The 19,509-nt window shown below is 38.6% G+C and overlaps 1 protein-coding gene and 1 pseudogene across 5 annotated transcripts in view; one reads left to right on the forward strand and one right to left on the reverse strand.

Annotated features, from left to right (window-relative positions):
* The window catches only part of LOC129535026 (PABIR family member 1-like), a 71,264-nt gene that overhangs the window by 33,235 nt on the left and 18,520 nt on the right, over nucleotides 1–19,509 (reverse strand). For 3 of the 5 annotated variants that reach the window (XM_055393586.2, XM_088833822.1, XM_088833820.1), the window contains exons 4-5: nucleotides 12,024–12,080; nucleotides 1,534–1,626 (exon numbers count right to left, since the gene is read on the reverse strand). In XM_055393586.2, coding sequence (XP_055249561.1) covers nucleotides 1,534–1,626; nucleotides 12,024–12,080 — 150 coding nt within the window. Of the gene's footprint in view, nucleotides 1–314; nucleotides 377–1,533; nucleotides 1,627–12,023; nucleotides 12,081–19,509 lie in introns of all 5 variants that reach the window. The other 2 variants (XM_088833821.1, XM_088833823.1) reach the window with 2 other exon arrangements.
* On the forward strand, nucleotides 13,801–16,230 carry LOC148773449 (annexin A2 pseudogene; annotated as a pseudogene).

The following is a 19,509-nucleotide window of genomic DNA, read 5'->3' on the forward strand; positions in this document are numbered from 1 at the left end:
AGATTCAGCAGAGTACTTGATGACTGACTCACTCTGTTTATTCATTCCCCACCTTGTTTCAGAAGGTATTTAAGGCAACTAGTTGGCTAAACTGGAATTGAATTTTTCAATTCACATTTATATGGCACTTGATAGCTCTCAAAATGTCTTTACATATAGTTTCATTTAAGTAAGACAAATGGCCTCTATTAATTTATCAAATATATTTCAAATAAATAAATGCTTTTAAATGAATTTATGTATAATACTTGATTTTATATGATATCTTACAAAAATAATAAGTTATACTTATTTCTGTTGGTAGATAAAAGTACCTTTTCTTTTTAATGGGCCAAGGACACTTGATCTAATAGTATTGGCGGCACTTTGACTTCTTCTAAAATAAAATTATCATAATCATTATGAGAAAACATTTAAATAAGATCAGCTATGGCTATTTCATTATAACAGATCTAAAGATATACACTAAAAGATAACTCTATGTAATATCCCACAATACATGATTTCATTGCTTGTCTCTAAATGTAGGTAAAAACGGGAAAGCCTCAGGACAGCAAACTGACTTGTAATTTATAAGGATTCAGGATTTTCCCAAGTTGTGGGGGGAAAAGCTAGAAGGACCCACAATCCTGACTCTGACCTGCCTTGAGTCCAGGTGAAAATCATGGACGAATGGGAGGGTATGGTTGTTAAAAGTTCATCTAAGAGTTAACTCTGATCCTTATGAACAAGCTGAGTCAGAGGAAAACTATGTCAGACAGTGTTAATTAATTACTGATTCTTCATATGTTCACATGTTCTCACACGTTCTTAGTCACTTGATTCTTTTCAATAATACAAAATGATAAACCAAAACAATGGCATTTTAATTTAGCTAAGAAGACATTCTTTTTCAGTTGTCATGGAACCTGGATCTATATATATATTTTTTGGCTGTACCTTGTGGCTTGCAGGATCTTAGTTTCCCAGCCAGGGATTGAACTCAGTGTAATTTCTTTTAAGTTTTCTCAAATTCTTGTTTTATAAGCAATTTGGTATTTTCATACAATAGAAACTTACATTGTAAATCACTGCATAGGACTAGGAATAGGACTTGGAGGCATGCCGGTGCATCTCACACAAGTTTGTAGTAATAGAGAAAAACAGTGCTAACACCGAATTGGAACAGAGGTTTTAAAATCACCAATTTTCTCAGAAAGCAGATCAGTGGTTTCCCAGAGTGGGTGGAGGTGGTGGGGAAGGAGATCAAGTGCAAAAGATCACGAGGAAACTGTTTAGAGTGTGAAAATTATTCTATATCTTGATTATGATTACAGTTACAGGGTTGTACAGAATTACCAAAATTAATCAAATCATGTACCTAAAATTTGGTGACTTTTGTAATATGTAGATAATAGTTTAAGAAACGAAAAGGAAGGGAAAACTGTCATTTAGAATCAGACATACTATAGCAAAATATATCCCTCAAAAGTGAAACATTTAAGTCTTACAAATATTTTAAGAGACACAGACTTTTAGACACTCCTTTCTTACCTTACCAGTCAGCTCGGTGAGAGAAGCTGCTGCAGATGCTGGAATTAAATCAGTGCAGTTTGCAGAAGATGGTTTCTCTACCTCATTGTTTTTCTGTATAAGCAGAAAGCAGTGAACAACTGTAGCACCTATTGCTTATTTACCAAATACTGAGGGTGACAGATATGGCATGGGGAAGGGAATCCTTACTGCATTAGTGGTTGTACCATGGAGCTCTCATCATCTTAAAGCAAGCAGGGAACCCAAGATTCACTTCAATAAGCAAAGGAAACTTTTGCCTTTTGGGAAACCTGATGAGGGGTTTCCTTCACACCTCCAAAAAGACCTAGAATGTGGGTACTCAACATTGAACAATACTTAATATATTCACAAATCCTAAATTTCAATCTTTCTCTTTGGATTTGACCTGTGCTTTATTATTGAAAACTACAGTACTTATCCAGGAAAGGATCAAAAAAGATTTGGTTAAAACTAAGATACAAATGGGACAGCAAAAATAAACAGCTATAAAAATGTTTATAGATTTATTTTTACATGGACAAAATCAGGACTGCACAATTCAGGACTTTAAAACATGCCCTTTTATTCTCCAAGACACAAGTAAAGTTATATTACATGTTTCTTTCTTCCTTCTAACACACTTGGAGATTTACTCACTCACTCATACCAATACCTAAAGTAATTAGAATTGAGTTAGTTAAAGGATTCTAACAGCCTCTAAAATTTGTTTTAGTACCAAAACATGAAAAATGGCAGCCTCCAGGGGTTATCTATTCATTCTTCAGGTGCTATGCTATGATAAGTTGCTTCAGTAGTGTCTCTGTGACCCTATGGAGCCCACCAGGCTCTTTTGTCCATAGGATTCTCCAGGCAAGAATGCTGGAGTGGGTTGCCATGGCCTCCTGCAGGGGGATATTACTGACCCAGGGACCAAACCCGCATCTCTTACATCTCCTGCATTGGCAGGTGGGTTCTTTACCACTAGCGCCACCTGGGAAGCACTCTTTCTTCAGGACTTATTCCTAAATCCGAGACAGATGCCCATCTAAGGCAGTCTGTGCTCAAAAGAAAATAAGATGTCACTGCTTCTGCTGATAATTCATTTCCCTACCTAATAATCCCCAAATCTAGAAACTGACATCTAAGCAGAATCTCTTCTACTCAAATTTCAGCTCAATTCTTACTCTGTCATTATCTGGGATACCCATGGAAAAGAACACTAAAGATGTTCATGGAAAAGAACTCACTCAACTATCACAACTGAGTAATTATAATATGTACAGGGACATTTAAAAATGTTAGCAAGGATTGTAACTACATTTAAAACATGCAACATGTTTAAATGAAAGGCTGTACATTAAAATGTTAGTAGGAGTATATGTGTTCAGTTCAGTTCAGTCGCTCAGTTGTGTCCGACTCTTTGCGACCCCATGAATCACAGCACGCCAGGCCTCCCTGTCCATCACCAACTCCCGGAGTTCACTCAAACTCATGTCCACAGAGTCGGTGATGCCATCCAGCCATCTCATTCTCGGTCATCCCCTTCTCCTCCTGCCCCCAACCTTTCCCAGCATCAGAGTCTTTTCCAGTGAGTCAACTCGTCACATGAGGTGGCCAAAGTATTGGAGTTTCAGCTTTAGCATCAGTCCTTCCAATGAACACCCAGGATTGATCTCCTTTAGAATGGACTGGTTGGATCTCCTTGCAGTACAAGGGACTCTCAAGAGTCTTCTCCAACACCACAGTTCAAAAGCATCAATTCTTCGGTGATCAGCTTTCTTCACAGTCCAACTCTCACATCCATACATGACCACGGGAAAAACCATAGCCTTGACTAGACGGACCTTTGTTGGCAAAGTAATAGCTCTGCTTTTTAATATGCTATCTAGGTTGGTCATAACTTTCCTTCCAAGGAGTAAGTGTCTTTTAATTTCATGGCTGCAGTCAGCATCCGCAGTGATTTTGGAGCCCCAAAAAATAAAGTCTGACACTGTTTCCACTGTTTTTCCATCTATTTCCCATGAAGTGATGGGACCAGATACCATGATCTTTGTTTTCTGAATGTTGAGCTTCAAGCCAACCTTTTCACTCTCCTCTTTCACTTTCATCAAGAGGCTTTTGAGTTCCTCTTCACTTTCTGCCATAAGGGTGGTGTCATCTGCATATCTGAGGTTATTGATATTGTGTTACAGGCATAAAAATGCAGTATTTTCCCAGTAAATCCATTGACTGTGGTTTAAAACTCAAACATATTGTTAATAAGTTACATAGAAGGGCAAAATCATTTATAACTTTTTCATCTAAGCATTCAATCAGCACAACTGAACTTTTTTTAGACTCACTAGGACAGAGAGGAAATTGGTCCACAGGAAGAATGGTTTTGTATAAGACAACCACTGATTTTGAACCCCACTCTCAAACAATTAGTTACTTTATGGGCAAATCATAAACTGTTTCTTAAGAGGAATAAAAATTATGCAGCACATATAATCTTAGTTTCAAATGAGAGTTTAAATTTCTAGAAATTACAGCAAAACCAGGTAGCACCAACATTAAAAATCAGTAAAAATTTCAAATTTTCTACGAAATTGAAGGGGTAATACCAGGCTCAAATTTTCTTTCCAAGATTGACCTAGCTGTATTGCACTTTGTACCTCCCTGCAAAAAAAAGACATTAGAACTGAAGCTTGCCTATCTAAAAAAAGATATAACTGAATATGAGCACAACAGTAATTCAATGTACACTAGTCACCGTTCATGCATTGCCCTATTCATTAAACTCATGCTTTCTTCCTGAAAGGGGAAAGGAGAATAAACTGAATACCCAGTTCCTATGGTTTTACAAAGTTTTATTTCGTTTGGTTATACATTTATTATTATTCATTGAGCTATATAGTAGAGCTAGAGCATAGTAGAGTTAAACAAATCTCTCAACAAGCATCTGGTTCTCTACTTTTCATTGTTGCACCTACTGCACCAGAGATCTATTACTTATGCTTTATATAGTACATTGGATATGCATGAGTTGATTAGATGAAAAACTAGTATCTCTCTTCATTCAAAAGAGAAAACATCAACCATCAAACTATTCTTCCAACCATTAATACTATGATATTAATTAATATTACTCAGAGCCCAACAAACTAAATATCTTTCAGCATGGGTTTGCTTAAGCAAATGATGGTACAAGCATGATTTAAATCTAGTCATTGACACTGAAAGACATGTATTACATATTAAGTGGGAAAAGGCCACAAATTATTTTTATGTAAAATTTTAAATGAGAGGTGCTCAGAAGGATGTTCCCTCAGAAGTTAGCAGTCCTTATCTATGTGTAGTGAGGTTTGTGGCAATTTGTTTTCTCTTTCTCTGTTGTTGTTGTTGTTCAGTCACTCAGTCATGTCCGACTCTTTGTGACCCCATGGACTGCAGCATGCCAGGCTTCCCTGTCCTTCACCATATCCCGGAGCTTGCTCAAAACCATGTCCATTGAGTCAGTGATGCCATCCAACCATCTCATCCTCTGTCGTCCCCTTCTCCTGCCTTCAATCTTCACCAACATCAGGGTCTTTTCTAGTGAGTCAGCTCTTTGCATCAGGTGGCCAAAGTACTGGAGCTTCAGCTTCAGCATCAGTCCTTCTAATGAATATTCAGGACTAATTTCCTTTAGGATTGACTGGTTTGATCTCCTTGCAGTCCAAAGGACTCTCAAGAGTTCTCCAACACCACAGCTCAAAAGCATCACTTCTTTGGCGATCAGCTTACTTCACAGTCCAACTCTCACATCCATACATGACTACTGGAAAAACCATAGCTTTGACTATATGGACCTTTGTTGGTAAAGTAACATCTCTACTTTTTAATATGCTGTCTAGGTTGGTCATAGCTTTTCTTCCAAGGAGCAAGTGTCTTTTAATTTCTTTCTCTGTACTTTACCGTTTGACCTTTTTATAGTGTGGGTTTTTCACATGAATAGTTACTTAAAAAATAACCCACATATGGAACGACATCCTATGTTTGTGGATTGAAAGACAATATTGTTAAAAAGGCAATACTACCCAAAGTGATCTACAGATGCAAGGTAATGCCTATCAAAACCTCAATAGCATTTTTTGCAGAAATATAAAAATGATCTTCAGAAAGAAGAATAAACTTTGGAGGACTCACATTACCTGATTTCAAAATCCACTACACAAAGCTACAGTAATCAAAACAGTGTGGTTCTGGCATAAGGAGAGGCATACAGACCAATGGAATAGAACAGAGAGAGCCTAAAAATAATCCCTTGGATATATGGTCAATTGATTTCCAACAAGGATGCCAACACCATTCAAAGGGGGAAAGAATGATCTTTTCAGCAAATAGTGCTTGGAAAACTGAACATTCACATACAAAAGAATGAAGTTGAACTCTTTCTTACACTATATACAAAAATTAACTCAAAATGGACCAAAGACCTAAATGTAAAACTATAAAATTCTGAAGAAAACATAGGGCAAAAGCTTCATGTCATTGGACTTGGCAATGATTTTTTGGATACAACATCAAAAGCATAGGTAACAAATGAGAAAAAATAGGGCAAAATCTCTGTGCCATTTGGCAATGTTTTTTTGGATATGATACCAAAAAGCAGAAGGAATCATATGAACAAAAGTTTAGAGGAGAGAAGGAATATGCAGGTTGGAGAATATTGAGACTAGCTTGGCTGGAAAAGAATTTGCACTATAAACAAGAAAGAAACCTGGAGTGGTAAGAGAGCATCAGATTTATAGAATCATAAATAATCGAAGATTTTGAATTTAAAGAGTTTGGGCAGAATAGCATAGTTGTTAGGACCACAGATTCTGGAGCCAAACAGAATTGAGTCAAATCCCAGCTCTATAACTTACTACCTGTGTGACCTTAGGCAAAGAGCTTAACCTGAGCCTCAGTTTCTTGATCCTATGAAGATGATAATAATAAGGATATGAGGTGGTTGTACAGTTCCTGTTAAAAGGTCTGGCACATAGTAAGTGCTCAATACAGCCTATCTCTTCTTATTAGTACTCAAAAGGTAATGGGAAGCCATTCTAACTTTTTACACAGGAGAGAAAAAGGTGAAAGTAATGTTGTTTTTCTAAAAACGCTACTTTGGTGTTGATTGTGGAAGTCAGATTAAACTAGCAGAGGCAGGAAATCTATTAGAATATAATTAGAATATTATTACTGTAATCTAGGCCCAAGGGACAGAAGAAAGTAGTAATGGGAACAGAAAAGATATTGTCAAGGAAGAATTAATAGGATTAGATGCTTAATAGGATTTTACAGTAGAAAAATAAGGAAGAACTAAAGATGAACCAATGTCAGACTTTATTCTTTTTGGGCTCCAAAATCACTGCAGATGGTGATTGCAGCCATGAAATTAAAAGACACTTACTCCTTGAAAGGAGAGTTATGACCAACCTAGATAGCATATTCGGAGAAGGCAATGGCAACCCACTCCAGTATTCTTGCCTGGGAAATCCCATGGACGGAGGAGCCTGGTAGGCTGCAGTCCATGGGGTCGCTATGAGTCGGACATGACTGAGCAACTTCACCTTCACTTTTCACTTTCATCCATTGGAGAAGGAAATGGCAACCCACTCCAGTGTTCTTGCCTAGAGAATCCCAGGGACGGGGAAGCCTGGTGGGCTGCCATCTATGGGGTCGCACAGAGTCAGACACGACTGAAGTGACTTAGCAGCAGCAGATAACATATTAAAAAGCAGAGACATTACTTTGCCAACAAAGGTCCGTCTAGTCAAGGCTATGGTTTTTCCAGTGGTCATGTATGGATGTGAGAGTTGGACTGTGAAGAAAGCTGATCGCCAAAGAATTGATGCTTTTGAACTGTGGTGTTGGAGAAGACTCTTGAGAGTCCCTTGTACTGCAAGGAGATCCAACCAGTCCATTCTAAAGGAGATCAATCCTGGGTGTTCATTGGAAGGACTGATGCTAAAGCTGAAACTCCAATACTTTGGCCACCTCATGCAAAGAATTGACTCACTGGAAAAGACTCTGATGCTGGGAGGGATTGGGGGCAGGAGGAGAAGGGCATGACAGATGATGAGATGGCTGGAGGCATCACTGACTCGATGGACATGAGTTTGAGTGAACTCCAGGAGTTGGTGATGGACAAGGAGGCCTGGCGTGCTGCGATTCATGGGGTCGAAAAGAGTCGGACACGACTGAGCAACTGAACTGAACTGAAGATGAACCTATAGCTCTGAGTCTTAAAACTGGGAGACTATTTTGATGCCATTATGGAAAATGAGGAAAATTGGGAAAGGAAGTTTAAGAAGTTAATCTTAAAACAATGGAATCACATTTTCAACAAAAATGTAATTGTTAGTATAGTTCTTCCACTTAACATTTATTTAGATGCTTTTGTATAGTGAGAAGCTCGAAGTATTTTGTAATTCACTCAATTCACAAGTAAAGAGCAAGTTTTCCCAGAAGTAGGACAGAATTTTGCTTATTGTTTCTCCCATTGAAAGTTGGAGCATTCCCCAACATCAACTATTTTAGGATCGTTAGTAAAAGTGGGTTGACACTTCTATTATTCATATCTTGCCTATTTCTGAAATGGATATGAGATAGTTTATAATAAAATAAGATTGTTAAAATAAGGATAAAAGGTCAAAAGCTATGTAACTGTCAAGGGCAAAGAGTACTGTATAGTAGAAACCTAGGTTAAGGAGAATTGCTGCACTTGAGCACTGAAGTTGGTTTTCAGTCCCTTAGTGTCTAAAATGGCAACCCACTCCAGTGTTCTTGCCTGGAGAATCCCAGGGACGGGGGAGCCTGGTGGGCTGCCCTCTATGGGGTCGCACAGAGTCGGACACGACTGAAGTGACTTAGCAGCAGCAGCAGCAGTGTCTAAAAAGAAAATAGTAAGTCACCCACTTTTGCTCTCTGAGAGTATGCCTGAGAGATTTTAGTTGCCCAAAGGCACATTGCTCAATGAATTCTTGTTGAAAGAATAAAACAATGTGCAAACTAAGACCAAATTAAGTTTCTTTAAAATAAGTTAAGCTATTCCCTTAGAGAAGTAAGAGACAGTAGGTACTTTGCAGGTTCCAAGGAAAACTCAAAACCAAATCACAGAAATCTAATGTTGATGCTTTGTTGTTGTTCAATCTCTAAGTCACGTCCAACTCTTTGTAACCCCATGGACTATACAGCATACCAGGCTTGTCTGTCCTCCGCTATCTCCTGGAATTTGCTCAAATTCATGTCCATTGAGTCAGTGGTGCTATCTAACCATCTCATCCCTCTGCCACCCACTTCTCCTTTTGCTTTCCATCTTTCCCAGTGTCAGGGTCTTTTCCAATGAGTCAGCTCTTCACATCAGGTGGCCAAAGTACCGGAGCTTCAGCTTCAGCATCGTCCTTCCAATGAATATTCAGGGTTGATTTCCTTTAAGACTGATAGGTTTGCAATATATATATATATATATATATAATTATTATATATTATTACATTATAGACCTTATGCTTACACAATATTATATGTCAATTATATCTCAGAGCTGAAAAAAAAATTAACTTCTCACTTGATGTTCTCAAGTTCTCTAATGCCTAAAAAACAACTAACAACTAGAGTCAAGGAGAAATTGTCCATTAACTGTCTAGTAGGAAAAGGGTAACGTAAACCATGCCCTTACTTAAATGTTGACCCAGAACCTAATATTACCTTAGGGCTGTGTGCCTATTTTAAAACAAATGCAAGTATAATCAAATCAGTTTGTAGGAAATACAAGGAATAAAAGAGTATATGAAACACTGTCACATGGAAGCAGAATCAAAATGTGGGGTTTTTCACAAGACAAATGGCCTGGTTTCTTCAGTAAGTAAGTGGCATGGAACAAAATCAGGAGAGGAAGGCTGTTTTAAATAAAAGTGACCTAAAAGATCATGGCTGGAACATGTTTGAATCAGTGAAAAAGGCATTTTTTTGAGAATCAGGAAAATTTAACATGGGCTTGTTATTCGATAAAATTAAAGAATAACTGTTAGATGTGATGATGGCATTGTGCTTATGTGAAATAAAACATCCTCAGATTCATAGAGAGTATTTAAGGTTAAAAAGATATCAGAGATATACTTTAAAGCACCCTCCTACCCCAAAAATAAAAGGGGATAGTTGAAAAATGATGTACAAAATAGTTAAAGCTGGATACTGAATACATGGAGGTTCTTTTTTGTGTGTTTTAAAATTTCCATTAAACAACTTTTAATGTAGTGTGCCAGGCACCACACATATATTAAATCTTTTCATCCTCACAATAATCCTATAACGTAGCTACTATTAGTTCCCCCATTTTACTAAAAAACTAAATGAAATTAAATAATTGCCTTTGTTAATGTCAGAGTGAAAGTTCAAAGTGTAATGAGGCAAGAAACACACATTTCTGTTTTGTACCTAAAAAGTTAAGTTTAATAGCTAAAAAGAAGTCATGGTTAAAGAATACATGTAAAGAAATATGCAACTTAAGATATTTATCAGACCAGTAAACTGCTGAAAATAAGCCTCAATTTTCCAAACTCAGTCAGCACCCAGACTGAAAGTTAATGTTGTGTCTATTTTCCCATTTCATTCATTTTCTACTTGTGCTTCATTTTATTTTAGTTTTAATTTTTGTTTTATAATTTTATTTAAATTTTAAAAGTTTTAATTTATTTTTTACTGAAGTATAGTTGACCTACAATGCTACGTTAGTTCCAGGTGTACAACACAGCAATTCAATACTTCCGTATATTACAAAAATGATCACCACTTGTGTTTCATTTTAAATGTTTATAATATATATTCTGCCACTATAGAAGTAAGTTGCTTTACAGTTTATATTTCTAACCAGTTAAATTAGTCCTGATTTTCAAGCTTCATAATCAGATAGAAACATATAATCAATTTTTAAACATTTGGTCTAATTTAGGGGAAGAAAAAAAAATTGCACAAATAAACCAGAGGTCACTTTAACTACTAGCTTTAGGTTCTTTCATTAGGAATGTCTTAAATGGCTACATACTCACAAACAGCAAAAGAATATTTTATTCATTAAAAACTAAAAGAATCCTTTAAACCATACTTTCTTGCTAGTGGATGATAAGTGGGGCCTAGGGAAGCCATCAGAGATGGCAATGGCAAGCCACTCCAGTACTATTGCCTAGAAAATCCCATGGATGGAGGAGCCTGGTAGGCTGCAGTCCATGGGGTCGCTAAGAGTTGGACACGACTGAGCGACTTCACTTTCCCTTTTCACTTTCACACATTGGAGAAGGAAATGGCAACCCACTCCAGTGTTCTTGCCTGGAGAATCCCAGGGATGGGGGAGCCTGGTGGGCTTCCATCTATGGGGTCACACAGAGTCGGACACTACTGAAGTGACTTAGCAGCAGCAGCAGGGAAGCCATGGTGCGGGAGAGAGAGGGAGAGGAAGCAGGAGCTGGAGGAATAAAACCTAGAGTTACAGGACAGTCTGGGTTTTGTGCCACTGGAACTTGGTGAGAGTAGCTGTAAAAGAATTCAGTAATTTGGGGCTAAGTCTTGGCTTGATAATTGTTAACGCTGAACATCTTTGGTTTCTGACCTTGTAAGTTTCTTGTAGGATGAAATGAGCCCACAGATGGGACCTATTATAGTGCTAAGTGAATAATAAGTGCTTAATAACAGTTAAGCTCCCCTACTTGAACAAAAGTTTGCTTGTAGTTGGGTGAAAAAAAAACCCAACCGCTCCTGGAGGAATGGTGATTTAATCTTTTGAATTCTGTGGCTAAGCCTTGGAAAAATCAAAGATTTAGTTCTATATTAGGCTTTTACTATTAAACACACACACATACAACATAAGACAGAATGTGTCCCTGAACTCAGATCACTGAGAAGTGAACACAAAATGATAGCATAAAGATCATTAAATGTGTCAAAAAATTTCTGCATCTGGGATTAAGAAAACCATGATAAACTATGATATTATGAACTTGAAAATTAATTTCCATATATAGCATTCATCATCTTTGAGATCCCTTGAAGAAGCTAGATTCAAGGTAAAAGGGTATGCAGTATTTCAGGAAACTATCAATTTATTACAATAGTTAATAACCCAAATAAATAGAGGTCTCCTTAGTTGTTTTGGATTTTGGTGTTTTTGCTTTTTTTAAAGAAACCATTCCTGGAATTAAAAATTTAATCACTTGTGACCTCACTTAGAATTATTTGACCATAGGTATTTTTAAAAGAAAAACAAAATTTACTTTTTTTAATGAATGGCTGCCAGAGGGAGGATAAAGGGAGGAGGGAGGTGGGAGGGGGGTTCAGGAGGGGGAACTTATGTAAACCCGGGGCGAATTCATGTCAATGTATGGCAAAACCAACCAATATAATATTGTAAAATAATTTGCCTCCAATAAAAAATAAATTAATTACAAAAAAACAAAAGAAAAAGTTCACAAAAAAAAAAAAAACTTCCTACCTGTTTGATTTGATGTAGGTGACTGACAGAAGCATGACTGGAAGAAGATGGCACAAGCTGAAATTTAAAAGATAAAAGTCAAGTTTTCTTTAATGTTTCTGATTATTTCTAAACATTAAGTCAATATTGAATGGCCTAAAGTATTTCTTGAGTGCCTGATGCATGCTATCAATAGCACTAATTAAATTTAAAGTTTTTAAAAATAAAAAGTCCAATTGAATCTTGTCTGAAAATTATACTAATTGAAAATCTCTATATATCATAACAGAACAAAATAACCATTAACATAAACTCAGGGCAGAGGAACATCAATAGAACATTTTATCTCTAGCTTTCCCTTCTCGAGGCTCGAAGATCTTAAAATCACTTCATTTTTCCTTGCCAGTTTTAGCTCATTATCAAAACTTAGTGATAGGCATTACCCAGAAAAAATTGAAATGGTCATTAAATCAGTAGCTAATTTAATAAGCATGAGCTTCCTTGGTGGCTCAGTGGTGAAGAATCCGCCTGCAATGCAGGAGACACGGGTTTGATTCCTGAGTCGGGAAGATCCCCTGGAGAAGGAAATGGCAACCCACTCCAGTATTCTTAAAGCCTGCCAGGCTCCTCTGTCCATGGGATTCTCCAGGCAAGAATACTGGAATGGGTTTCCACGCCCTCCTCCAGGGGATCTTCCCAACCCAGGGAATGAACCCACATCTGCTGCGTCTCCTGCTTTGCAGGCGATTCTTTACCTGCTGAGCCACCAGGGAAGCCCAAGAGTCAGACATGACTTGGCAACTAAACAACAACAACATTAATTTAATAAGCATACTAAAGAAACAAACAAAATAACTCCAAACATCTTGGAATCTAGCTGGGGAACCTGAACTTTCATAATAAAGAATGACTAAGGGCAATCACGTTCAAGGAATTCAGCACATTTTACTCTTGCTTGGTCTGATACTTGTCTAGGCCAGGGGTCCCCAACTGATAGTGGTCTGTAGCCTTTTAGGAAGTGGGCAGCACAGCAGGAGGTGTGTGAGTGAAGCTTCATCTTCTATTCCCCATCTCTTGCATTACAGCCTGAACCATTCACACCCCACTCCATCAGCCCCACCCATGTCCATGGAAAAATTGTTCTCTGAGAAATCTGTCCTTGGTGCCAAAAAGTTTGGAGACTGCTGGCCTTGGCCCCTTGTCTTTTGCAGGACTATTTTCTCCTTTTAGGTCTTTTCTCAAAGCTTATGAAGAACCATACAAGAGGGAGATGAAAGAATAGAGCGATGTAAAGCTGTGTGAAAATAAGGCTTGAGAATTATGTTTAGAATTCATTTATCCATTCCATCTATAGCCTGATTGGCTCTTGAAATGCTAGATGATGCTAGATAATGAATATAACATATCTTACATTCACATTATATCTTAAGATCACATTGAATTGTGCATTTAAACATGTTTAATGAGCACCTACCATATGCGAAAGCCCTGTGCTAGGCCCTGAGGATCCAAAGATAAATAAGACATTTTCCTGTCTTTGAGAAATTCAAAGTCCAGCTTGGAAGAACTAGGCCACAGGTAAGTGCCAGGACAAGTTAGGATTCGTAGGAGTTCAAAGGACAAAGAAAATAATTCTGCCTAGGGTGTTGGAGCTGGCTTCACAGAAGAGCGCAGGAGTTCATTAGATAGAGAAGAGAAAGGAGGCTATTTCTGGGAGTGGAAAGAGATGCTCAGGCAGAGAGACATGTTTGGGAAACAGAGAGGCTCAGGGTGGCTGAAACTTGGCATATGGTAGGGCATGATAGGACGCAAACTTGAGGGAGAAATTTGGTTGAAACCAGGTTGTTGTTTTTGGACTTTAGCCTTTGAGCCCAACAGGAAACCTAAAGAATAGGTTTCTCTGAGTTCTTAAACCTCAAGGGTATTTTAGACAAGAAGATTATATCTGTTTTAGAAAGGCAACCCTAGCAGTGAATGCAGAACAAATTGATGGTGGAGGGAAGTGGGACTAGAAGCAGGGTCATGGACCAGGTAAAAGATGACAAGGGTTTGACTGAAACAGGGAGGGATAAAGATAAGGAGGCAGATTGGAGAAATGATAAGAAAGTAAAAGGAACTAAAGACTGACCTGAGGGTTCCAGATGAAACTATAGATAGATAGTGGCCAAGAAAGGCAGTAAGAGGAGCAAGTTGCTGGTGGGGTGGGGAAAAGAATGAGTGCTCAGAAAATGTGTTTTGGATAAACAAGTGTTCTTATGAAGCAGATAGTCTGAATTTTTATTAGGTTTTAAAATTTATCATATGACTTTAAAGGAGATAATGTTCAGTTGCTCAGTTGTATCTGACTCTTTGCGACCCCATGGACTGCAGCATGCCAGGCTTCCCTGTCCATCGCCAACTCCCAGAGCTTGCTCAAATTCATATCCATTGACTCGAGGATGCCATCCACCCATCTCATCTTCTGTCACCCCCTTCTCCTCCTGCCCTACCTCACCAATTATATTTTGTTTAAGATAGTTCTGAAATCAGTTTTGTTTTCTTATTATTTTCTAGAAGGTGGAGGAAACAGCCGAGGTTCAATGACATTGACACATCATCAACCAAAGTTCATAACTTATATCAGAGTTCACACTCGGTGTTATACATCATGGGTTCAGATAAATGTATAGTAACACAAATCCATCATTACAACATCATACTAAGCAGATCCACAACCTATTAATCCTGATCTTTAATTTTTTTCAACAGAAATTAACTCACTTTTTTCTCATTATGAAACAATCAATACATGCTCAGTATGAAACAAAATTAATGAGGAAAAAAGCATCACCCACCATCTAGAAATGACCATAGTAAATATTTCAGTGTTTATTTTTCCAGATACTATTTTGCAATTTGAGTTTTTTATTTTTTCTAATAAGACATGCCAGCTCTGCATCTGGAGCACCTGAGCTCTTAGCTCCTGGTCCAAGTTCTATCAAAATGTCTGCTGCTGCTGCTAAGTCGCTTCAGTCGTGTCCGACTCTGTGCGACCCCATAGACGGCAGCCCACCAGGCTCCCCCGTCCCTGGGATTCTCCAGGCAAGAACACTGGAGTGGGTTGCCATTTCCTTCTCCAATGCATGAAAGTGAAAAGTGAAAGTGAAGTCGCTTAGTCATGTCCGACTCTTAGTGACCCCATGGACTACAGCCCACCAGGCTCTTCCGTCCATGGGATTTTCCAGGCAAGAGTACTGTTCATTAAATTCTGTGCAAGTGCAGTTTAGAAGGTGACCACTATACACCCTCAAATGCATACATGTTAGTCAAAGCATATACCAACTTTGATGCTGAGTGGGATGTTTTGAACACTGAAATGGCCATCAGGACTAAAGATGCGGTTGAAGTCATCATCAACAATTTGACCATCTACAGCAAAGAACAGAGGCATAATATTACTTTTGCCTGTCAGAGAAGGACCGAAAAGGGACTTGCATCAGCAGTGAAGTCAGACTTGTCCAGCCACCTGGAGAAGGTGATTTGGGGCCTTCTGAAAACACCTGCTCAGTACAAGGATTCCAAGCTCAATGGCTCCTCTGTGAAGGGGCTTGTGACTGAAGAAAACTCTCATTGAAATCACCTCCTCAAGGACCAACCAGGAGCTGCAGCAAATAAACAGCCTACAAGGAAATGTATAAAACTGATCTGGAGAATGACATTATTTCTGATACATCTGGCAACTTCTAAAGCTGACTGTTGCCCTTGAAAAGGGTAGAAGAGCAGAGAATGGCTCTGTCATTGACTGTGAACTGACTGGCCCAAGATAACTGAGATGTCTATAATGCTGGAATGAGGAGGAAAGGAACTGATGTCCCCAAGTAGATCAGCATAAGTGCTGATGGGATACTTTCACCTCCAGAAAGTATTTGAAAGGTACAAGAGCTACAGCCCTTACGATCAAGAAGGAGGTCAAAGGAAAATGCTTTCCTGAATCTGGTCCAGTGTATTTAAAACAAGAAGCCTCTGTATTTTGCTGACTGACTGTACAACTCCATGAAGGGCAAGGGAACTCATGTTAAGGTCCTAATTAGAATCATGGTATCCTGCAGTGAAGGAAGGGGACACATTATAAATTGGGTCTGAATTTAAGGGAAAGTGCGGTGGGACCCTGTACTATAATGTTCAGGAGGACAGCAAGAGTGACTACCAGGAAGTGTCACTTTGCCTATGTTGTAGGGGTGACACCTGACATGGCACAAGTGTCCAGAAGTGGGCCATCTGTGCTTCCAGCTGACAGTTCTACAAAATCAGTTTGCTATTAACAATCCCCTTGTGCCCATCCCTGTGAGGATGACGTTAGCGCTGCCTTTTCCCCCACCCTGCCTAAGCACTCCTGGTTTTCCAAGCAAGTCTCTCCTTTTAGTCAAAGAAATGAACATTCAAAGGAGTCAGAAGTAAAATCTATGATATAAAACAATTTGTTTGCCTCTTTTGTACTGCATGGTAAACAGAAGCAAAACCCAAATATATTCCAAGTACCTTGACATGTTAAAATTTATCTGCAACACCATTTTTAAAAGCTTTCCATGTTAAAATTCACCTGCAACACCATTATTAAGAGTCGGACACGACTGAGCAACTTCACTCACACTCACTCACCATAATAAGAAGCACCTATTTATGTGCCAGACATATCTTAGACCACTCAATTCTCACAACTCCATGATATAGATATTATTATTGTTCCACTGTCCCCATTTTTTTATTGGCTGCACTCTGTGGCTTGTAGGATCTTAGTTCCCTGACCAGGGATTGAACCTAGGCCCCCTGCAGAGGAAGCACAGATATCTATTCACTGGACTGTCAGGGAATTCCCTATTGTCACCATTTTAAATTTAGAAAACTGAAGGCCAGAGAAATTAAGCAACTTGCCTAGTAATACAGCTAATAATTGCTAGAACTGGGACTCAGACACAGATGAGGAAGGTCATTTACTTAATCTGTTCGCTGTTGCAGGACATTCATACTGTTGCCACATATAAATAATGCTATTTTATTTATAAGGATCTTCCCAACCTTTAAGCTAATCTTTACATGTATCCTTAATGAATTCTTTAGGATAAATTCATAGGGTTGGAATTTCCGGATCACAAGGCTGTTGATACCCACTGTTAAACTACCCTCCAGGAAGCTCATACAAATTCATTTTCCAGCAGTGTTATGAAAATCTTGATTTCCTTGTACTTCTCCAACATTAGATATTAATACTAATTTATAAAAAATTGTATGCCCAGGATTTCCTTGGTGGTCCAGTGGTTGAGAATCTTCCTTGCAATGCAGGGGGACATGGTTTCAATCTCTGGTTGGAGAACTAAGATTCCCACATGCCACTTTGGAGCCTGCATGCCACAATTAGAGAGTCTGCATTTTTCCACGGACTGTGATGAGAGATCCCATGTGTCACAACTTGATGCAACCAAATAAACATTTTTTTAAACTGTATGCCAACCTTTAAGGGATATTATAAAAAATAATCTATTTTCCAAAGCAAGTAGAAAACACTGTGATTTATCCAATAAAGAGTTTTGGATATTCTCTCCCAATGTGCCCCACTGTTAGCATTAATCATTGAGAAGTTGTGCAGTAACATGCACCAAATCTTAAAAAAATTTAGTTTTACCTTTAAAAAGTTCTCATATTTATTTCCACACACAAACATATCTTTAAACAAGCAGAATTTTAACAAGCTTAATTCATGCTACTGATGCTCATATCATCATCAACCAAATGTCCAGAAAGTTCACAACACAGAAGGTGCAACACTAGATTTATAAGATTTACAATCTAATTGAAAAGACATGATTATGAAAACTTAAATAGATAATCTGTTCTATGTACAAGATGGTGCTTTATCTAAATGACAGATGATTGCTATTGAAAACAAAACAAAAGAAGAGAATTGCATGGTGTGGCAAACTCTTCTAATTATGAAAGACTTTCTGAAAGTGATTATTTTTAACTGACATCTAAAGGAGAACACATCAAAGCTACGTATTGTCACCCTGCTTTTTTAACTTACATGCAGGGTACATCACGTGAAATGCCAGACTGGATGAAGCACAAGCTAGAATCAAAATTTCTGGGAGAAATAATAACCTCAGATATGCAGATGACACCACCTTTATGGCAGAAAGCAAAGAAGAACTAAAGAGCCTTTTGATGAAAGTGAAGGAGGAAAGTGAAAAGGCTGGCTTAAAACTCAACATTCAAAAAACTAAGATCATGGCATCCAGTCCCATCACTTCATGACAAATAGATGAGGAAGCAAAGGAAACAGTGATACACTACTTTCTTGGGCTCCAAAATCACTGCAGATGGTGACTGCAGCCATGAAACTAAAAGATACTTGCTCCTTGGAAGAAAAGTTATGACAAAGCTGTGAAGTGAAAGTCACTCAGTTGTGTCCGACTCTTTGTGACCCCATGAGCTATATAGTCCATGGAATTCTCTAGGCAAAATACTGAAGTGGGTAGCCTTTCCCTTCTCCAGGGGATCTTCCCAACCCAAGGACTGAACCCAGGTTTCCCACATTGCAGGCAAATTCTTTACCAGCTGAGCCACCAGGGAAGCCCCAGAATACTGGAGTGGGTAACCTATCCCTCCTCCAGGGGATCTTCCCGACCCAGGAATCGAATTGGGGTCTCCTGCATTGCAGGCAGATTCTTTACCAACTGAGCTATGAGGGAAGCCCATGACAAACCTAGACAGCGTATTAAAAAGCAGAGACATTAGTTTGCTAACAAAGGTCCATCTAGTTAAAGCTATGGTTTTTCCAGTAGTCATATATGGATGTGAGAGTTGGACCATAAAGAAAGCTGAGTGCTGAAGAATTGAAACTGTGGTGTTGGAGAATATTCTTGAGAGTCCCTTGGACTGCAAGGAGATCAAACCAGGCAGTCCTAAAGAAAATCAGTCCTGAATATTCATTGGAAGGACTGATGCTGAAGCTGAAGTTCCAATACTTTGGTCACCTGATGTGAAGAACCGACTCATTTGAAAAGACCGTGATGCTGGGAAAGATTGAAGGCAGGAGGAGAAGGGGATGACAGAGGATGAGATGGTTGGGTGGCATCACCAACTCGATGGCCATGAGTTTGAGCAAGCTCCAGGTGTTGGTGATGGACAGGAAAGCCTGGCGTGCTGCCGTCCATGGGAGTGCAAAGAGTTGGACACGACTGAGTGACTGAAATGAACTGAAAAGACAGGAAGGAATTGGTTTAGCTTCAGACAAAGGCTCAGAATTTCCTAAAGGGAAAAAGTTTATCCAGGAAATCCTGAGAAGACTGCCTGACTGAAATTGATGACATTAATGAGGATACAGTGTGAAATGTCTATGGAAGGTAGGGTTTGAAACTGAGCTGAGCTAGATAATTATAAGCCACAATAAAACTTTTAAATTGAACAAAATATGGATAAAATATTGGACTTGGTTGGTCTTTTAGTAATAACTTGGAAAATTAATTGTAGA

The sequence above is a fragment of the Moschus berezovskii genome, chromosome X, assembly GCF_049115385.1.
Source record: "Moschus berezovskii isolate FMDL1 chromosome X, NW_MosBer_1.0, whole genome shotgun sequence".
Lineage (NCBI taxonomy): Eukaryota > Metazoa > Chordata > Mammalia > Artiodactyla > Moschidae > Moschus > Moschus berezovskii.